The following is a 21,327-nucleotide window of genomic DNA, read 5'->3' as shown; positions in this document are numbered from 1 at the left end:
CGTGGATTTTGAAATATCATTCTGGGGGTTCTCCTGTAGCACAACAGGATTGGTGACATCTCTGCAGCACCAGGACACAGGTTTGATCCCTGGCCAGCACAGTGTGCTAAATGATCAGCACTGCTGCAGCTGTGGTGTAAGTCACAACCGCAGTTCAGATCTGATCCCTGCCTGAGGAACTCCATATGCCCCAGGGTGGCCAAAAAAAAATCATTCTGAATTTACAAATTTATGCCCACAAACGTCTAATTTATCAAGCAATGGGGTTTTATTTACCATATTAATGGCTTGAAAATATACACCCATAATTATAGCGCCCGACCATAATTAACATAATAAAAACAGAGGACCTATTTCTCCTTATTCATGTGCCTTTACTGTAAATGAAAAATACTGATGGCTTTGTTAACTTTTAAGTTTTTATGTTTGGCCACACTCTCAGCATATGGAAGTTCCTGGGCCAGGGATTGAATCCGAGCTGTTGCAAAGACAACATCAGATCCTTAGCATGCTGGGCCACAGCAGGAACTCTGTGTTTGTTTTGTTTTGCTTTTTAAGGCCACACCTAAGGCATATGGAAGTTCCCAGGCTAGGGGTCCAATCAGAGCTGCAGCTGCTGGCCTGCTCCATAGCCACAGCAATACTAGATCCAAGCCACATCTGCAACCTACACCAAAGCTCACGGCAATGCTGGATCCTTAACCCACTGAGTGGGGCCAGGGATTGAACCCTTGTCCTCATGGATTCTAGTTGGGTTTGTTATCACTGAGCCACAATGGGAACTCCTCAAGTTAAGTTTTTATAGCAGAAATGAATGGAGGAAAGGCCACCCTGTTATAATGTTCTGGACTTCTAACCAGTCAGAAAGAACTGACTATAGGGATGACTTGGAAGAAGGAAAATGATCTTTAAAGGGGAGGTAGCTCTAAAGAACCAGGATACTTCAAGATGTGCATAAAAGAAAATTCATTAATTCTGCTAGCTTTTATCGCCCGAGAACTGTAATGATAAATTCCAAAGCTATTTGTCAATTTTAAATGTTAGGCACATCATTTACAATCAAATTCTGTAAACACAGAGTTCTCATTGTGGCTCAGCAGGTTAAGAACCCAACTAGTGTCCCTAAGGATGCCAGTATGATCCCTAGCCTCCTTCAATGGGTTAAGGATCCAGTGTTGCCTCAATCTGTGCCATAGGTTGCAGATTCGTCTTGGATCTGTACTGTGGCTGTGAAGTAGTCCGGCAGCCGCAGCTCTGATTCGACCCCTAGCCTGGGAACTTTTACATGCTGCAGGTAGGGCCCTAAAAAAAGAAAAAAAAATTCTGTAAAGGCTATTTTTTTAAAAACAGCATTGTTAAGCCTCACATGAATTCACCCATTTATAGTGTACAATTCAAGGAGTTCCCGTTGTGGCTCAGTGGTTAACAAATGAATCCGATTAGGAACCATGAGGTTGTGGGTTCGATCCCCGGCCTCGATCAGCGGGTTAAGGATTTGGCATTGCCATGAGCTGTCGTGTGGGCCACAAATGTGGCTCAGATCCCCAGTTGCTATGGCTCTGGAGAAGGCCAGTGGCTACAGCTCCAATTAGACCCCTAGCCTGGGAACCTCCGTATGCCGCGGGTGCAATCCTAGAAAAGACAAAATAAATAAATAAAGTGTACAATTCAAGAGTTCCCACTGTGGCTCAGTGGAAATTAACCCAACTAGTATCCATGAAGATGCAAGTTCGATCCCTGGCCTGGCTCAGTGGGTTAAGGATCCACTGTTGCCAAGAGTATCACCGATGAGGTTCAGATCTGGCACTGCTGTGGCATAGGCCAGCAGCTGTAGCTCTGATTCAACCCCTAGCCTAGAAACTTCCATATGCTGCACCTGTAGCCCTAAAATAAATAAGTAAACAAACAAACAAAATTAAATAAAGTGTGGAGTTCCCGTCGTGGCTCAGCAGTAATGAATCTGACCAGCATCCATGAGGATGCAGGTTCGCTCTTTGGCCTGGCTCAGTGGGTTAAGGATCTGGCGTTGCCGTGAGCTGGTGTAGGGTCCAGTTTGATCAACTATAGCTCTGATTCGATTCCTAGCCTGGTAACTTCCATATGCCATGGGTGTGGCCCTAAAAAGACAAAAAATAAAATTAAATCAAGTGTACAGTTCAATGGTTTTTGGTATCCCAAATATGTGCAACCATCACTATAGTCAGTTTTAGAACATTTTAGTCACCTCAGAAATTATTCTACTACCCTCCATCCTTTCCCAAACAGCCCTAAGCAACCACTAACCTACTTTCTGTCTCAATAGATTTTCCTATTCTGGACATTCATGTGAATAGAATCACATAATATGTGGTCTTTTGTGTATGGCTTCTTTTTTTCACATAATTCTTTCAAGGTTCATCCATGTTATAGTAGTATCACCACTTTATTCCTTTTAAAAAGCCCATTTCAAAAAATAATTTAACTATTAGCTTCATTTTAGTGTATTGGGGGGGAGCACCTGCATCATGTAGAAGTTCCCCAGCTAGGAGTCAAACCCACACCACGGTTATAATCAGAGCTATAGCAGTGACACTGGATCCTTAACCCACTGAGCCACGAGAGAACTCTCATTTTAGTGTTTTGTTTGTTTGTTTTTTTCAGAATATATGCCCAGGAGTGGGATTGCGGGATCATATGGTAGTTCTATACTCAGTTTTCTGAGGTACTTCCATTGTGTTTTCCATAATGGTTGTACCAATTTACATTGCCACCAACAGTGAAGGAGAGTTCCCTTTTCTCCACATCCTCTCCAGCATTTGTTGTTTGCTGACTTGTTTCTGTGTGAGGTGGTACCTCATTGTGATTTTGATTTGCATTTCTCTAATAATTAGTGATGCTGAGCATTTTTTTCATGTGATTGCTGGCCATCTGTATATCTTCTTTTGAGAATTTTTTTTTTCGTTTTCATTAGTTTATTCTTTGGCTGCCCTGCATCATATGGAGTTCCTGGGCCAGGGATTAGATTCGAGCCACATTTGTGACCTAGGCTGCAGCTGAAGCAACACCAGATCCTTTAACCCACTGTGCCAGGCTGAGGATCAAACCTGCACCCTGGTAATGCAGAGACACCACCGATGCCTTTGTGCCACAGCAGGAACTCTGTGATTTTAGCGTATTTTGTATTAACACATTAACTTTGACCAAAAAAAAAAAAAAAGGGTTGAACAAGTCAACAAATATTTGAAAACAAGGCTATTATATCATAATCAAGAAACTTGTGAACAGGTAAAATGTTTAATATGCCATTTAAAATCTATAGTTAAAAGAACTTTTTTGCTATTAAATTTGAAATTATTGGTTATATTTATATAATTGAGTACTCAGAATTATTTCAAGTGAAAAAATCTACTGCAGAGATTGCTACCTAAACAACACTAATAAGTCCCCTTTCTCAAAGAGTCCTCATTGTATTCAAATGTCTATCACTCCTCTGCAAAGCCACAGGCTTTATGGGAAACTCTCTACCCCAAATTCCAGAGGGTAGATCTTGATTAGCCTAAAAAAACCAATGTAGATAATCCTATTATCCTAGCTGATGATGGGTTTTAAAATAAACAGATAACCCAGTTCTGACCAGTGAGAAATGAGGAGAGGTCTACTTTGGAATCTCTGGGAAAGGACTCCTCATCTCTTTGGAGGTTTTAAATAGAAGGGGGGGCTTTCTTTCTTTCTTTCTTTCTTTCTTTCTTTTTTTGTCTTTTCTAGGGCCACACCCACAGCACATGGAGGTTCCCTGGCTAGGGGTCTAATCGGAGCTGTAGCCACCGGCCTACGCCAGAGCCACAGCAATGTGGGATCCGAGCCTCGTCTGCAACCTACACCATAGCTCATGGCAAGGCCAGATCCTTAACCTACCAAGAAAGGCCAGGGATCGAACCCAAAACCTCATGGTTCCTAGTCGGATTCATTAACCACTGAGCCACGATGGGAACTCCCAAGCAGGGGCCTTTCAACCAATAAAAACTATCGTAGGAGTTCTCACTGTGGCACGGCAGTGAAGGATCTGACTTTGTCACTAATGTGGGATGGGTTCCATCCCTGCCCAGGTGCAGCAGGTTAAGGCTCCTGCATTGCCACAGCTGTGGCATATGTCAGGGCTGTGGCTCGGATTCAGTCCCTGGCCCAGGAACTTCCATTTGCTGTGGGCACAGCCAAAAAAGAAAAATAAATTCAAAATGTGAAAGGAATTGACACTTGGAGCAGCTACTGCAACCCTGCTATAGCCTAAGAATGAAGGTAATATGTAGAAAAGGTCAAAACCAAAAAACATATTCAGAAGCAAAGCCAGTGAACTTCACCTGCAGTTGTCTCACTATTGACAGCTTATAAGAAAAAAATGAATTACTGTTTAAGCTAATTTGAGTCCACATATCTTTCCCTGATATTTGTGAAACAGGAGGGAAAGGAGTAGGAAACAAACACTAGATAACAAAGAAGAGTCACAGCTGTTGAGATGTGATAAAGACCAGATGGAACCAGCTGAAACCTCGGTAGCTTTGAGAACAGTCTGGTAATTGACCTTTTGCTCATACCTTCATCATAATACTAAAAAATCACTCCCCCTTATACCATGACAGTTCCAAGGAGGACCAGAAAAGGCCAAAAAGTGGGCAGTGGCCCCAAGTCTTTAGAAATCCCTGCACCCTACCCTGAAATAGCAAGAATATTTCTATTCCTTAGCCTACGAAATTACTTAGCCCATAAAAGTCCTTGACCTCATGCCCATGGGGCCACTCTCACTTTCTGAGATGGTCCATATTCTGCCTATGGAATGTGTATCTCTCTAAACTTGCTTTCCCTTTACTCTGGCTTGCTCTTGAATTCTTTCCTACCCAAAGCCAATGACCCTCAATTGGTGGCCCACTAAGGACTCCTGCAGGTCCCAGGACATGACATTTCCCTCTCCTGCAAAATCTTTTATAGAAAGTATAATAATAGATATACTATGCAAAATATAATTGGATTACAAATAATTGTTGAAGATATCCTTTACGTCATACTTTTCTTTAGTTTTAGCTTTATTTAAAATCTATTTTTAGGAGTTCTCTTGTGGCCAGTGGGTTAAGGATTCAGTGTTGTCACTGCAGTGGCTTGTATTGCTGCCTTTCGTGACGCTAGTTCAATCTCTGGCCTGGGGAACTTCCACAGGCCATGGGTATGGCCAAAAAAAAAAGAAAGAAAGAAATTTTTAAAAATCTATTTTTACTCAAGGGTGAATTGTAAACAAGACTGGCAAATGAGAGAAAACAAAAAAGGTGACCTGGGATAAACAGAAAGGATATGGAAAACAATTTAGTAAAATGACCTTCATTAAATCCATCTCAGGGAGAAGTTCATGTCATGGCTCAGTGGTTAATGAATCCGACTAGGAACCATGAGGTTGTGGGTTTGATCCCTGGCCTCGCTCAGTGGGTTAAGGATCCAGCGTTGCCGTGAGCTGTGGTGTAGGTCGCAGACCTGGCTCAGATCCTGCATTACTGCGTCTCTGGCATAGGACGGTGGCTACAGCTCTGATTAGACCCCTAGCCTGGGAACCTCCATATGCCAAAGGTGCGGCCCTAGAAAAGGCAAAATGACAAAAACAAATAAAAACAAACAAAATCCATCTCAGGGAAATAAATCACTTGTAAAATTAGTGCCTATGGACTTAGTCTAAACTTGGGGGGGAAACTGATTCCCTAAAACATTCTTTTAAAAACTATCATAGCAGTGAAAATTTCTATACATTTTCATTCCTTAATATTTTAACACAATTATAGTTCTTAATAGTAAAATGTTTTTCCTCATAAAGGTTTACTTTTGAGTAACCATATTCTCAGAAGTAGTGTTAATAGGTTAAAATACATCAAACTATACAAATTAAGATTTGTACTTTACTTTTTTTCTTTTCTTTTTCAGCTGCCCCCACAGAATATGGAATTTCCCAGGCTGGGGATCAAATCCAAGCCAAAGCTACAAGCTATGCCACAGCTACAGCAATGCTGGAGACTTCCTCCACAGAGACAAGCCAGATCATTAACCAACTGCACCACAGTGGGAACTCCTGGCACTTCACTATTTTTATGTTATGTGTCAATATAAAAGTTAAATGAGGTTCATATGCAACAAAAGAAAAAATAAATAAATTGAACTACAGCAAAATGTGAAACTTTTGTGAATCAAAGGACACAATCAGTAAAGTGTCCTGGAATGACAGGAAAAACCTGCGAACTGATAGTTATGTAAATCTAGTAAGATGTTAATATTGAGAATATTTTAAAAATTGTTACAACTCAACAACGATAACCTGATTAAAAAATGGGCAAAGGGAGTTCCTTTGTGGCTCAGCAGAAATGAATCTGACTAGTATCCATGAGGATGCAGGTTTGATCCCTGGCCTCATGCAGTGGGTTAAGGATCCGGCATTGCCGTGAGCTGTGGATGCAGCTGAATTGCAGATGCAGCTCGGATCTGATGTTGCTGTGGCTGTGGCCAGTGACTACATCTCCCATTTGATCCCTAACCTGGGAACCTCCATATGCCATGAGTGTGGACATAAAATACAAAAAATTTTAAAAAATTTAAAAATTAAAAAAAAAATGGGCAAAGGACTTGCACAGACATTTCTCCAAAGAAGATATACAGATGGCCATTATGCACATGAAAAGATACCCAACATCACTTATCATCCAGGAGATGCAAATAAAAACAATGAAATACCACCTTACGCCAAATAGAATGAGTACTACTAAATAAACATAAAATAAGAGTTGGTGAGGATGTGGAAAAATTTGAACCCTGCCAATTAGAATGAGTACTATTAAATAAACATAAAATAGAGTTGGTGAGGATGTGGAAAAATTTGAACCCTAACTGTTACAGGAATGCAAAATAATGCAGCGGCTATGGAAAAACAGTATAGAAGTTCCTCAAAAAATTAAAAATAGAATTATCATATGATACAGCAATTTCATTTCTGATGTATGCCGAAAAGAACTGAAAGCAGGATGTCAACGAGATATCTGCACACTCATGTTCACAGCAGTTATTTGTGAGAGACAAGATATGGAATCAGCCCAAATGTTCATTAACAGATGAATGGATATATAAAATGTGGTATATACGGAAGGGAAACAGAACATGCCACACTAAAATATGCTTCTTTGGCATACTGATTAATTTTGAGCTGATGGCAACTAACAGCAGATTCAGGAAGTATTCTGTCCTCTAGCTTTCTGCCTAAAAATTTCCTCTGAAAAAGGTGCTTTTCTAGTACTTGGAAGAAGAGAACATTCTTATCACTGATCATGGACAGACAATGCAAAGATGAGTCTAAAAAAATAATCCTTACTAAAATTACCTTCATTCTAGGGAGAAAAAGGAACCCTCCCCCTTACATTGTTGGTGGGAATGTAAATTGATGCAGCTACTATGGAGAACAATATAGAGGTTGCTTTAAAAACTAAAATTATAGCTACCATATGATCCAGCAATCCCACTCCTGGGCATATATCCAGAGAAAAGTATAATTTGAAAAGATGCATGTACCTTAATGTTCAGAGTAGCACTATTTACAATAGCCAAAACATGGAGGCATCCTAAACGTCCATCACCAGATGAATGGATCAAAGTACTAGTGGAACATTACTCAGTCATAAAAAAGAATGAAATACTACTACTTGCAGCAACATGGATGAACTTAGAGATTATCATATTCAGTGAAGGAAGCCAGACAAAGACAAATATATTTTATCTCTTATATGTAGAATCTTTTAAAAAGATACAAATGAACTTAATTACAAAACAGACCCCTAGACACAGAAAACAAACATGGTTATCAAAGGGGAAAGGCAGGGGAGGGATAAATTAGGAGGCTGGGATTAACATATACACACTACTGAATAAAAACAGACAACAAACAAGAGGACTGTGGGTAAAGGTCCTGGCCTTTACAGCACAGGGAACTATACTTATTATTTCATAATAACCTATAAGAGAAAAGAATCTGAAAAGGAATGTAAATCTATAATTAAATCACTGTGCTGTACCTCAAACTAACACATTGTAAATCGACTATATTTCAATAAAAATTTTCTTTTGCTTTTACCCATACATGTAGAAATCCTGGGGCCAGGATCAAACCTGCACCACAGCAGCAACCAAGGCTACAGGAATGACAATGCCAGATCCTTAACCCACTGAACTACCAGGGAACTCCATTAGCCTTACCTGTGGCATATATAAGGTCCCAGGCTAGGGGTTGAATCAGAGCTGCAGCTACCAGCCACAGCCACACCAATGCCAGATCTGAGCTACATCTGTGACCTACACTGCAGCTTGCAGCAACGCTGGATCCTTAACCCACTGAATGAGGCTAGAGATTGAACCAGAATCCTCGCAGACATTATTTTGGGTCTTAACCCACTGAGACACAATGGGAACTCCAGTAAAATATTTTTTTTAGGGAGTTCCCGTCATGGCTCAGTCGTTAACAAATCCGACTAGGAACCATGAGGTTATGGGTTTGATCCCTGGCCTCGCTCAGTGGGTAAAGGATCTGGCCTTGCCATAAGCTATGGAGTAGGTTGCAGATGTGGCTTGTATCCCACGTTACTGTGGCTATGGCGTAGGCTGGCAGCTGCAGCTCCAATTTGACCCTTAGCCTAGGAATTTCCATATGCCACGTGTGCAGCCCTAAAAAAACACACAAAAAAAATTAACATCAAATAAATTTTTCTTTTCTTCTGTTGTTCTGCTGTCTGTTGTTTAAGTTGAAGGTCCCAGCCACAGAACCTAAAAAGATGAAGGAAAAGTTTTTCCTTCCCTATAATTTATTTTTTGTATTTTTAATTAAAGTATATTTGATTTACATTCTCCCCTATAATTTATACAACAGAATATTATTCATTCTTAAAAAGGAAGGAAATTCTAAAACATGCTACAACATGGATGAACCTTGAGGACATTAAGCTAAATTAAATAAACTAGTCATAGAATAAAAAACACTATATGATTCCATTTATACAAAGTATCTAGAGTAGTCAATTTCATCAAAATAGAGAGCAAAATGGTAGTTGCCAGGGGGAAGGGTGGGGGTAGGAGAAAGCAGTGTTGTTTAATGGGTAAAAAGTTTCAGTTTTGTAAGATAAAAAAGTTCTGGAAATTGGTTACCAAACCATACAGACATATTTAAACATCTTAGATCTTAGAAATAGTTAAGATAGTATAATTTACATTATATGGCTTTTACCACAATAAAAAAATTTTTTAATTAAGTATTAAAATATTTTATTTGAATTTTTAAATTATGTATAATTTCTAATACTTACCTACACTGCTGAGAAACATAGTAAAATACAGAATCCTAATAGATCTCCATCGGCTCTTATAATGCTCCTCAGTTTCTATAATATCCCCTCTAGGTGTAAAGAAGAAAAAAGTTGTATAAAATTATCTCAATACATGCAAATCTTTCTGTGGTACAATTTTCTCTCTCCTAAAGTCATGAAAATTATATTATAGAGGTATAATTTACTAACATTGGTTTTTACTATACTAATTCATATGTAAATAAGCATATTTAATGTTGATGGATTGTATTTATGTGTCATTGTACATAGAAACTTGAGAGACATAAGGTAACTTTAAAAAGCAAAACTAATCAGGAACCAATTATTTGCTATAGTTGGCACGCTACAAATTTATAAATCAAAACTCAAAATGGCTTAAAGACTTAAATATAAGACAAGACACCATCAAACTCCTGGAAGAGAACATAGGCAAAACATTCTCTGACATCAGCCTTATAAATGTTTTCTCAGGTCAGTCTCCCAAGGCAACAGATATAAAAGCAAAAATAAAACAGTGGGACCTAGTCAAACTGACAAGCTTTTGCACAGCAAAGGAAACCAAAAAGAAAACAAAAAGAAAACTTACAGAATGGGAGAAAATAGTTTCAAATGATGCAGCTGACAAGGGCTTAATCTCTAGAATATACAAGCAACTTATACAACTCAACAGCAAAAAAGCCAACAACTCAATTGAAAAATGGGCAAAAGACCTGAATAGAAATTTTTCCAAGGAGATGTACAGATGGCCAACAAGTACATGAAAAAATGCTCAACATCCCTGATTATTAGAGAAATGCAACTCAAAAAAAAAGAGATACCACCTCACACCAGTCAGAATGGTCATTATTAATAAGTCCACAAATAAGAAATGCTGGAGGGGGTGTGGCGAAAAGGGAACCCTCCTGCACTGTTGGTGGGAAGGTAAGCTGGTACAACCACTATGGAGATCAGTATGGAGATACCTTAGAAATTTACACATAGAACTGCTCTATGACCCAGCAATCCCACTCTTGGGCATATAGCCGGACAAAACTTTCCTTGAAAAAGACACATGCACCCGCATGTTCATTGCAGCACTATTCACAATAGCTAAGACATGGAAACAACCCAAAAGTCCATCAACATATTATTGGATTATGAAGATGTGGTACATACACAATGGAATACTACTCAGCCATAAAAAATAAAGAAATAACGCCTTTTGCAGCAGCATGGATGGAACTAGAGACTCTCATACTGAGTGAAGTAAGTCAGTAAGAGAAAGACAAATATCATATGATATCACTTATACCTGGAATCTAACATAAGGCACAAATGAACCTTTCCACAGAAAAGAAAATCATGGACTTGGAGAAGAGACTATGGTTGCCGAGGGGGAGAGAGTGGGGTGGTTGGGGAGCTTGGGGTTAATAGATACAAACTATTGCCTTTGGAATGGATTAGCAATGAGATCCTGCTGTGTAGCACTGGGAACTATGTCTAGTCACTTATGTTGGAGCATGATAATGTGTGAAAATAGAATGTGTGCATGTATGTGTAACTGGGTCACCATGCTGTACAGTAGAAAAAAAATAACTACTAAAAAAATTTATAAATCAAGTGCTAAAGTGACAAAATGAATAAAGTTTATCAAAATAAATAAAATAAACCAGCTACAACAACTAGGTCTTCTACAGGTAGAATATACAACTAGTAAGTGCTTGGAGTTCCCACTGTGGCTCAATGGTTAATGAATCTGACCAGGAACCATGAGGTTTCAGGTTCAATCCCTGGCCTTGCTCAGTGGGCTAAGGATCCAGCATTGCCACGAGCTGTGGTGTAGGTCACAAACGTGGTTCAGACCTCACATTGCTGTGGCTGTGGTGTCGGCCAGTGGCTATAGACCCAATTAGACCCCTAGCCTGGCAACCTCCATATACCTCGGGTGCAGCCCTAAAAAGACAAGACAAAAGACAAAAACAAAACAAACAAACAAAAAAAACAAATAGTAGGTGCTGAAGGATAATTACTGCCATCATTATAGCATGTTCTACTTGATGACAGTAAATTAACTTTGCTATAAGAAGCTATTTTGGTTAGGTACTTTCAGCAAAGTTAATATAAAAATGATACCAGATAGGTTGATGTGACCTAAGAAATTCTTTGCCCTGGGACCTTCTGGAACTTGTCTTTGATCCAAACATGAGTTACCAGACAAGTTCTATCAGTGCACCACAGAGAGACCAAGGACCCTCCGGATTCAGTGGATCTTTCCAATAGGCCTGTGACTTGGACTAAGGGCAAGTATATTAACCAGATATATTAACCTCTGTCAGGTGATACCTTAATGTGTTTGTGTACTCATTACACTTTGACATATGCATACAAAAAGAGTTAACAAATTTACCTTAATTTGAGCATTATGATTTCAAATAATTAAGACAGGCCCAGCAGACAAAACGCCTTATGTTCCAAGATTATTTTCTTTTTTTTTTTTTTTTTTTTTTTTTTTTTTTGTCTTTTCAGGGCAGCACCTGAGGCATATGGAAGTTCCCATGCTACGGATCAAATCAGAGCTTTAGCTGCCAGCCTAAGCCACAGCAACACCAGATGAGAGCCGCATCTGCAACCTACACCACAGCTCACAGCAACGCCGGATCCTTAACCCACCAAGCAAGGCTAGGGATCAAACCTGTGTCCTCATGGATGCTAGTTTGGTTTGTTACCACTGAGCCACAATGGAAACTCTCCAAGATTATTTTCTAAAATAGACTTAGAGCTGTTAGTCTTCAAAAAAGAAACTTTTTTCTCCAAATGTGGCATAATTGTAAGTGTTAGAGAGGGAAGGAAGAAGAAACATAACATTTATTAGATCTACTTTATGCCAGGTATATTAGTTCCTGATATAATATATATGAAGTGCTTAACAGTGGATATGTCATTCCATAAAAATGGACTGTAATGATGCATACCTATAAATAGCAGAACCCCAGATACCCCTATTTGTAAATCAATATATTGGAATTTGGAATTCATAATACAGATAATTACATATCAGCAGAAGTTATATACTAGTCAATCCCACAGCACTGGATCCTGGTATCACTTTAAAGTACAGGGTTACTATTATTATTATTATTATTATTATTATTTTTTTGTCTTTTTGCCATTTCTTGGGCTGCTCCCGAGGCATAGAGAGGTTCCCAGGCTAGGGGTCTAATCAAAGCTGTAGCCACCAACCTACACCAGAGCCACAGCAATGCATGATCGGAGTCACATCTGCGACCTACACCACAGCTCACGGCAACGCCAGATCCTTAACCCACTGAACAAGGGCAGGGATCGAACCCGCAACCTCATGGTTCCTAGTAGGATTCGTTAACCACTGTGCCACGACGGGAACTCCAACTATTATATTTTTAACGAACGAATTACTATTTTCTGGAGGTCAAAAATAATAACAATAATCAAAACAAGCCTGAAAATTTTCAGATAACCGAAATGCTCAGATCATACCTAAGTTAGGAAGTTAAGTAAATAATATGAAAAATGCAATGAAATTGTTTCTTTGAGTGAATCTGACTTGATCTGAACCTTAGTCAAAAATCTTTCTTTTTTTTAGGAGTTTCAGTCGTGGCTCAGGGGTTAATAAACCTGACTAGTATCCATGAGGACACGGGTTTAATCCCTAGCCTTGCTCAGTAGGTTAAGGATCCAGTGTCGCTGTGACCTGTGCTGTAGATCACAGACATGGCTCGGATCCTGCATTGCTGTGGCTGTGATGTAGGCTGGCAGCTACAGCTCTGATTCAACCACTAGCCCAGGAACCTCCATGTACAGTGGGTGCAGCCCTAAAAAGACAACAGACCAAAAAAAAAAAAAAAAACTTTCTTCTTTTAGAGGGTAGGGATAGAGATGAACTGGGAATTTGTGATTTGCAGACGCAAACTACTACATTTAGAATGTATAGACATCGAGGTCCTACTCTACAGCATAGGGAACTATATCCAGTCTCCTAGGATAAACCATAATGGACAGGACATAAAAAAGAATGTATGTATAACTAAGCCACTTTGCTATATAGCAAAATTAGCATAACATTGTAATTTAACTATAAATTGATATATATTTTTCATATATTTATATATAAATTAACCCCCCCAAAAAAACTTTTAATGACAGCTTTAAATACTGAAGGGATGGCAGAAAATTATCATTACTCTCCATGTAATAATGGATGAAAGCAAGCACCAACAATGAATCCTAAAGCAACTGGCTGAAAGGTCACGGAGCCTCAAAGTACCACTCTCCTGTGTACTTACTAATCAGAAAATGGAACATAAGTCTTTGTAATTGAGAGAGAGAGAGCTGTCACCCTCTTAGCCAACTTGTCAAGCTTAGCATTCCTAACAGTGGACTAGCCTCTCATCCAATGCCTCCTGAGAAAATATTCTGGGATATTCTCAACATAAGTCATGAGATGTGCTTGCCGGTAGACCAGGTTCTACTCATAAATAGTCCACAAACCCAGAATGTGAGATGCTCTGAGGAATATGAAAAACTGTAGACTTGCCAAATGATTCAAAGTTGGGGAGAACATAAAAGGAAGGTCAAGGCACCGTTCTAGGTTGGAAGAGTTGAAAAAGATGTAATGATCAATACATGAACATTAACTGGATCCTGTCTTTATCATTTTTTATTTTTTAAAATTTTAATTATAGTTCATTTATAACATTGGGCCAATTTGGATCCTATCTTTTAAAAAAAATAACTATAAAGTACACTTTGGGAACAACTGGAAGAATCAGTATAGATTGTATAGTGCATACTTTGAATCAGTTTTCTACCTCTAACAGTGGGTAACAGTGATACAGCTGTGTAAAAGAATGTCTATGTTTTGGAAAGATGCAAGTTGTTGACTAAAATACCTAGGATAAAGTGCTATAATGCCTGCAACCTACTTTTGGCAAAAGAGGGGTGTGTGTGTGTGTGTGTGTGTAGAGAGAGACTTGAACAGTGTGGAAAAGGCTAGCAGTAACAGGGTAATCAGGCGTTCGTTGCACTGCTTTTTTCAACTTTTTTATAGATTTAAAATGTTTCAAAATAAAAAAATTTACTTTTCCCCCTTTTTAATTAAAAAAGTACAACTTTGTTGAAGAAATGTATCTTCCTTGTTGGAGACAGGAGAAACACAAAATACAACTGTCCTTAAATCAAGTTATTTTTATTATATTTTCTTAACCTTGATGATTCAATCAGCTGTGTCACATGGCTGATAGTAAATTTCCAAAGGCTTCTTTCTTATCGCCAGGGAATAAAGAAGGAATGCTGTACTTTCAAGGTGATTTAACTTTTTTTTTTTTTTTTTTTTAACAGACACAGCCATGGCATATGGAAGTTCTCTGGGCAGTGACTGAGCCTGAGCCACAGCTGTGGCAACGATGGATCCTTTAACACACTGTGCCCAGCCAGGGATCAAACCTGTGCCTCTGCAGCAACCTCGGCTACTATAGTCAGCTTGGATCTCGAGTTGCTGTGGCTCTGGCGTAGGCTGGTGGCTACAGCTCCAATTAGACCCCTAACCTGGGAACCTCCATGTGCTGTGGGTGTGGCCCTAGAAGACAAAAAAAAAAAAAAAAAAAAAAAGACAGAAATAAACTTAGAATGTTCTATAAAGTTATCTTCTGGAGTTTCGCTCAGATCCCGCGTTGCTGTGGCTCTGGTGTAGGCTGGCAGCTACAGCTCCAATTGGACCCCTAGCCTGGGAATCTCCATATGCCACGGGAGCGGCCCTAGAAAAACGCAAACACACACACACACACACACAAAAGTTATCTTCCATATGACCATCAGTCCTAGTAATACTTATTTCACAAAGACTAGACCTAAGTTGCAAAGAAAAAAAATTTTTTTTTTTCCCCACAGCCATACCTGTGGCATATGGACGTTCCTGGGTTGGGGGCCAGGGGTTGAATGAGAGCAGCAGCTGTAGGCAACACTGGATCCAAGCCTCATCTGTAACCTATGCTACAGCTGTGGCAACACCAGATCCTTAACCCAGTAAGCAAGGCCAGGGATCGAACCCACATCCTTACAGAGATTATCTTGGGTTCTTAACCTGCTGGGACACAGTAGGAACTCCTAAAGTTACAAAGAAATATTTTAAGCATCTGTAATACTTTAGGATATTCTAAGAGAGGGATCAGCAAACTACAGTCTACAGGCCAAACCTGGCCTACCACCTGTTTTTTTATAGCTCATGAGCTCTAAGAAAGGTTTACGGAAGTATATTTGTGATCAATTTGATGACAGAAAACACTATCTTTGAGGAAGTTCCCTTGTGGCACAGTGGGTTAAGGACTAGCATTGCCACAGCCGTGGCACAGGATACAAATGCAGCTCAGGTTCGATCCCTGGCCTGAGGAACTTCCACATGCCCAGGTGCAGCCAGAAAAGAAAAAAAAAACATTAACTTTAAATTCTATTTAAACCACATACCATTCCCCACTCCCAATGAATTCTATTCTTCTCATTATTAGATTTATATTACAAAAAATTGTACTCATTATATTTTCATTTTCATTACTACAAAATTTTGTGGAGGAGTTCCCATTGTGGCTAAGGGGTTAAGAACCCGACTAGTTAGTATCCATGGGAATGCAGGTTCGATCCCTGGCCTCCCTTAGTGGATTAAGGATCTGGCAATGTTGCAAGCTGCAGCAGAAACTGCAGATGCAGCTCTGATTTGGCCTGGCTGAGGCATAGGTCAGCCCTGATTTGACCCCTAGACCAGGAACTTCCATATGCTGCAGGTGCAGCCAAAAAAAGAAAAAGAAAAAAAATGTGGAAATTTGTTTTGCTACCTAAATACTTATAATTTTTATTTTGCCTCTTAGCCTGCAAAGCCTAAAATATTTACCATCTGGACATTTAGAGATAAAGTTTGCCAATCCCTGCTCTCTTAAAACTCTATGAATAGGTCATTGGGGTTCAATGAGATTCACCACATCAGTAAATCAGAACCAAGCTTCTTGGTAGTGAAAGGTTAGTGGTGAACTGGGCCCCATGTTTTTGCAATTTACTCAAAGTGAACAGGGTTTGCCAATTAGTTTTACATATGTTCTCCTTACTTGGGGATCCAATTATGTTTTTAAGGCAGTATACTTACTGAATTGATTTCAAAATCCTCCCTTTTTATTTTAAAAATTTTAACCTAGAATTAAATCAGGTATTGTTTATGGACAGAACATCTGAATTTAGATGGGCCCTAATGAGTATCAGTTGCCTGGACATAACTGAAGCTAAGAAAAAAAAGTTTATTTATTTATTTGGCTGCACCTGCAGCATATGGACGTTCCCGAGCCAGGAAACCACCCCGTGCTCCCCACATCCCCACCAAAAATGAATCCCTTTTTAAAGTAGGTTCATTTGGACAAGATAACAGAATGTACCATAGGACCACATCTAACCATAACTCAATGTGGTTTTTTTTGGGGGGGGGTAGGTTGGTTGGTGTTGTTTTTTAGGGCCCCACCCGAGGCACATGGAGTTTCCCAGGCTAGCGGTCCAATTGGAGCTGTAGCAGCCGGCCTAAACCACAGCCACAGCAATTTGGGATCCCAGCCGTGTCTGCGATCTACACCACAGCTCACCGCAATGCCAGATCCTTACCCCACTGAGCAAGGTCAGGGATTGAACCCAAATCCTAGTGGATGCCAGTCGGGTTCATTAACCACTGAGCAACGACGGGAACTCCTAACCATAACTCAGTGGATAGATCCTGAAATCTATCTGGAAAACCAAGAAATAGCAAGACCAAAAAGATGGTGAGAAAACCAAAGCCACAAAGTCCATGCACTCGAGCTCATGAACTCAATTAAAAGGAGAATTCTTTTTATCTTTCAATCACAACTTCCAGGTTCTAATTACCCACAATTCTATTAAGCTTAGTTAGATATATGATTTTCAAAGGCACAGCAAACCAGAACACCCCGTGTAAAGTTGCGAGGAGAGGTTTGCAGACAGTAAAACAAACAACAGATTAAAAAATAATAATAATAAACAAAAAACGATAAGGAATAGTCTATGAAGAACAGTTAGGCAAAAAAAAAAAAAAAAAAAAAAACTAAAAAGCATAGGTGAAAATTATAGCAGTGTAGAACAAATCAGTATAGAAGTAAATAGGCCCAAATGCCTCCTTAGGCTGGCTGGATGTCACTTTGCTACAACATATTTCATCACTGGCATTCATTTTAATGATCTCAAGATAAAATGTAAATAAAATTGCATTCCATATATTGTTTAGTAAATCAAGGACCAGAGAAATACATTTTCCAAATGGTTTCAAAGTGACTTCTAAAAAAGGTTTGGTGCTTAAGAGAGATAAACGAGCAAAAAATTAACAGAATCAGAGACAGCTGAAGTTCAGCTGTGACTTAATTAACTTGATTTAATAATTATGTTTAAAATGATTCTTAGCTCCGTTTTCCTAAAGGTGAAAATACTTCACTGTTTAGTAAGAAACAAACTATAACAATTCTGAATCACAGTCCATAAACTAGAACCAGAATAATCAGAATAGTAAGGGTCAAAATACACTTCGTCCCTTAACTGTTTAAAAATAAGTATTTATACATTTGGCATAGGACAAAAGTGAGTTCGTCTTGGGTTTATCTGCTAAAAAAGTATCAAGAAGTTAGCAGGCAATTAACTGAACACTAAGACCAGTTATTTTCAAGTACCTATTAAAACCATCATTTTCGAACTTTTATGAAATGTGTAAAGTGATCAGTTCTGTAAAGGGTCAAATGCAAAACTTAAAAAAATAAAGGGCCAAATGCAGAGCGCAGTTGCTTGGCTGCTGCATAACTGTTGTGAAGGTCCAAGAGGCTATCTGCCTTTCTATAACCCCTTCACCACAACCCGCCAACTCAAGGCGCCCCGAGCCGGACGCGGGTTCTCTGAAGTAGAAGCGCATCTCCGGGTCTCGCCCAACCTGCCGCGGCTCCCGCCGCCTAGGCACCCCTCATTGCACCAGCTAAGGCTGACGCGAGGAAAAGCGTAAGTCCCAAGTGCGCAGGAGGGTGAGATGGCCTCCCCCCAACATCCGCTCACCTGCTTCCTGGTGTATGGTCTCCTAAGAGGGGCTCCTGTTCAGCCCCGACCCCAAAGCTCGCCATAGTTAAAGCTCCCACAAAGCTAGAGGTCAACTCTCGCGACACCTCCTACTCTCTCCCATTCCAGGAGGCCCGAAGGTGTCAGAACAGGCCCGCAAGTGCGCATGCGCACCCGACAACCAGAAGTGGGCGGAGCGTGCCAGGTCAGAGGCGGGGTCACGAAGAAGACAGGGCGGGGCGGGGCCGTGGAGATGACAGGGTTAAGGGGTGGGTCCTGAGGTCTGAACCTCCTCCTGGCGTTTCCGCCTCTCCGCCTCCAGGGACGACCTGAAGGAGAGCCAGAGAGGGGGCGTATCCAAACAGCCGCCCCGCCCAGGGTTCGTATGCCTTCCTATGCTTCCCTGTCCGCTACCTCTCGCACCTCAGTTCCTGGAGAGTGTGGTGAAGCTGCGCTTGCGGTTCAGCCCGAAAACAAGTCCCGGGAGAGATCGGTGGCGCAGGGAGTCTCGGCTAGCTGGATAGCAGGCGTCCGCCCAGCGGCCAGTGAGTATGTATCCAGTCCAGGCCGCGCTTCCCAAGCCTCTTGCAGCGCTGCCTACGTGCCAGGAGTCAGGGGCTGAGAGCGCAAGGCTTGGCGGGAGACTCGGGGGTCTGGAGCCCTGGGGAGGGTGGAAGTGCTCGGGCGGGTCCGAGTGAGGTGGGCTGGCGGGCTCTCCCCTCTGTGGAAAGTGGAGGTGGTGACGCGCTGTGCTTTATCTCGCCTGGTTAACTGCAAAGGCCCCTTACCCATAGTGCCTTGTTGAGACCTGGATTGAAGATGGGGGTCCTCCAGCCCCTCCTAACCTGCTGATCCCCAAATTGGAACCCCACCGCCGCCTGCGTGGACTGTGGGCTTTCAGCCTTGCAAGATACCAATCAGCAGAGCCTGCTGCTGTAACCTGGAGGTTAGAAAAGGCACAGCACAAGTTTGACAATGGCCAGCTCTTTTCATCACAAGGAGAATATTTTTAGAAAATAGGTTATGGGTTGTTTTTGTTTGTTTGTTTTCGGTAGATCGAGGTGCTGTTTCTTTTCTGGTGCTTACATATTAACATCTTACCTCTACAAGCAGACTTGTAAGCTAATTGGTGGCAGTAGTCATGTGTGTCATAGTTAGCACTAGATACATCTTTATGTGATTTCATTTGATCACAACTATGGGATAGGTAAAGCAGACACATTTATAATTTACAGAGAACTAAGGCCCAGAAAAGTTAATAACTTACCCAGAGTCACTCGGTGTGAAAATGGCCGAGTTGGGACCCAAATTAAACTGTTTTCGATCAAAATGAGCACTTACTCTATTCCAGGCCCTATACTAGTTATGTACTGTATGGTATAAGCCATCACTTTTGATCTTTGTCTTGTTTGTAACCTTGTGTGTAGTCTATTAGATACAGTCCACTGACTTAACAGCTAAACTTGAAATAGGTTTTCTCTTAGTACAGAATTATCTTCTGAATACAGACCTAACTTTGTGTACTTGGATTCAGTCTTGCAAATTTGTAACAGCTAACAAAAACATATCAGATTCCTATGATTGGTCCAAGAAGTACATGGGTAAAATTAGTTTTTTGTTTGTTTGCCATAATGTTGGCTTACTGTGTCTTTGGCTTCTTTTTTAAAAAAATCTCTGGAGTTGTAGCAGTTGTAGCAAACATACAGATGTATATTTAACTAAGGAACTTTTAACCAATATTGCATAAGCATAATGATTACTAAACAAATGCACATTGAATGAATACTTATTGAATTACCTCATTTCACCCCTGCAACAATCCTCTGAGTGGGATTGTTTCAAGCATACAAGGAACTTGAAAGTAAGAGATTAAGTAATTTGCCTAGGGTCACACCTCTAATAAGCAATGATCTTGAATCCAAGAAACAGAGGACTCCTGACTATAAAACCTATGCTTTTCATCACCAGCCCACCTTCAAAAAGAATATTAAGAAGATAAGGATCTGGCGTTGCCGTGAGCTGGGGTATAGATCGCAGACACAGCTCGGATCTGGCATTGCTGTGGCTCTGGCTTAGGCCAGCAGCTACAGCTCTGATTAGACCCCTAGCCTGGAAATCTCCATATGCCTCGAGTGCGGCCCTACAAGGACAAAAGACCCAAAAAAAAAAAAAAAAAAAAAAAGAATATTAAGAATCTTTTCCTGTATCTCTTAAAATATTTCAAAACAAGTAATCAAATTTTATATAAATGAAATAACTTGATATTATGTATTAGACCAGATATTATCTCTTTTTTATAGTTTAAGGTGGCTTACTCAAGGTCACAGACACTGCTAGTAGAGGAACCCAGGTCTTTTGACACTGCTATTTTCCATTGCTGCCTCCAAGTGATGACTCTAGGTGGCAAAAGTACATGGAATGAGTACATGTGCAACTGGTGAGATCTAAATAAGCTCTATGTATTGTACCAATTTAAAAAAAAAAAAGAACAAATCATTTCATGGGAACATGCACAAACAGAGCACCCAAAGTAAACATTAAAAAAAAATTTTTTTTAAACTTAATTTTTTTAAAACCCATGGAAAGGAAGAACTAAATTTGAAGAGATTTGATTATTTGCTAAATGTTTCACATAAGCATATAAGAGAGCCCACCTGTTGGATTTCCTTAGATGACTGCTTAGAATAGAATAGAGATAGACTGCTAGAAGAGATACCCTCCCCCCAAAAATAAAATTCCTGTTTTCCTACTCTTCTCCAGCATAGGATTAAAAGAAATTAGATGTCAAGGTCGGGTAGTAGGTTTTAGTAGTGGCTATCTGGGCCATCTAAACCCTAGTATAAGTTACTACTTAAGCTTATATTGA

The 21,327-nt window shown here is 40.2% G+C and overlaps 2 protein-coding genes across 18 annotated transcripts in view; one reads left to right on the top strand and one right to left on the bottom strand.

Moving 5' to 3' along the window:
- Window positions 1-21,327, bottom strand: part of MFSD8 (major facilitator superfamily domain containing 8) — a 449,919-nt gene that overhangs the window by 28,355 nt on the left and 400,237 nt on the right. For 8 of the 10 annotated variants that reach the window (XR_014813023.1, XR_014813024.1, XR_014813026.1 and 5 more), the window contains exons 1-2: window positions 18,462-18,611; window positions 9,348-9,436 (exon numbers count right to left, since the gene is read on the bottom strand). The exons of 1 other annotated variant lie outside the window; for it this stretch is intronic. Coding sequence is in view for 1 of the 9 variants with exons in the window: in XM_084972953.1 (XP_084829079.1) it covers window positions 9,348-9,436; window positions 18,462-18,526 (154 nt within the window). In the remaining 8 variants the exon portion in view is untranslated. Of the gene's footprint in view, window positions 1-9,347; window positions 9,437-18,461; window positions 18,612-21,327 lie in introns of those variants that run through there. One more of the 10 variants, XM_084972954.1, reaches the window with a different exon arrangement.
- ABHD18 (abhydrolase domain containing 18) overlaps window positions 18,759-21,327 on the top strand; it is a 37,641-nt gene continuing 35,072 nt past the window's right edge. For 4 of the 8 annotated variants that reach the window (XR_014813022.1, XM_084972945.1, XM_084972949.1 and 1 more), the window contains exon 1: window positions 18,840-19,010. Coding sequence is in view for 2 of the 8 variants with exons in the window: in XM_084972942.1 (XP_084829068.1) it covers window positions 18,847-19,006 (160 nt within the window). In the remaining 6 variants the exon portion in view is untranslated. Of the gene's footprint in view, window positions 19,011-21,327 lie in introns of all 8 variants that reach the window. The other 4 variants (XR_014813021.1, XM_084972942.1, XM_084972943.1 and 1 more) reach the window with 2 other exon arrangements.

Source organism: Sus scrofa, chromosome 8 (assembly GCF_054392235.1).
Source record: "Sus scrofa isolate SSC_HxYL_T2T_F1_AM1 chromosome 8, Sscrofa_HxYL_maternal_Yorkshire_Landrace_v2.0, whole genome shotgun sequence".
In the NCBI taxonomy this organism is placed as follows: Eukaryota; Metazoa; Chordata; class Mammalia; order Artiodactyla; family Suidae; genus Sus; species Sus scrofa.
The sequence above is the reverse complement of the archived record's forward strand: the minus strand, read 5'-3'. Positions and strand labels throughout refer to the sequence as shown.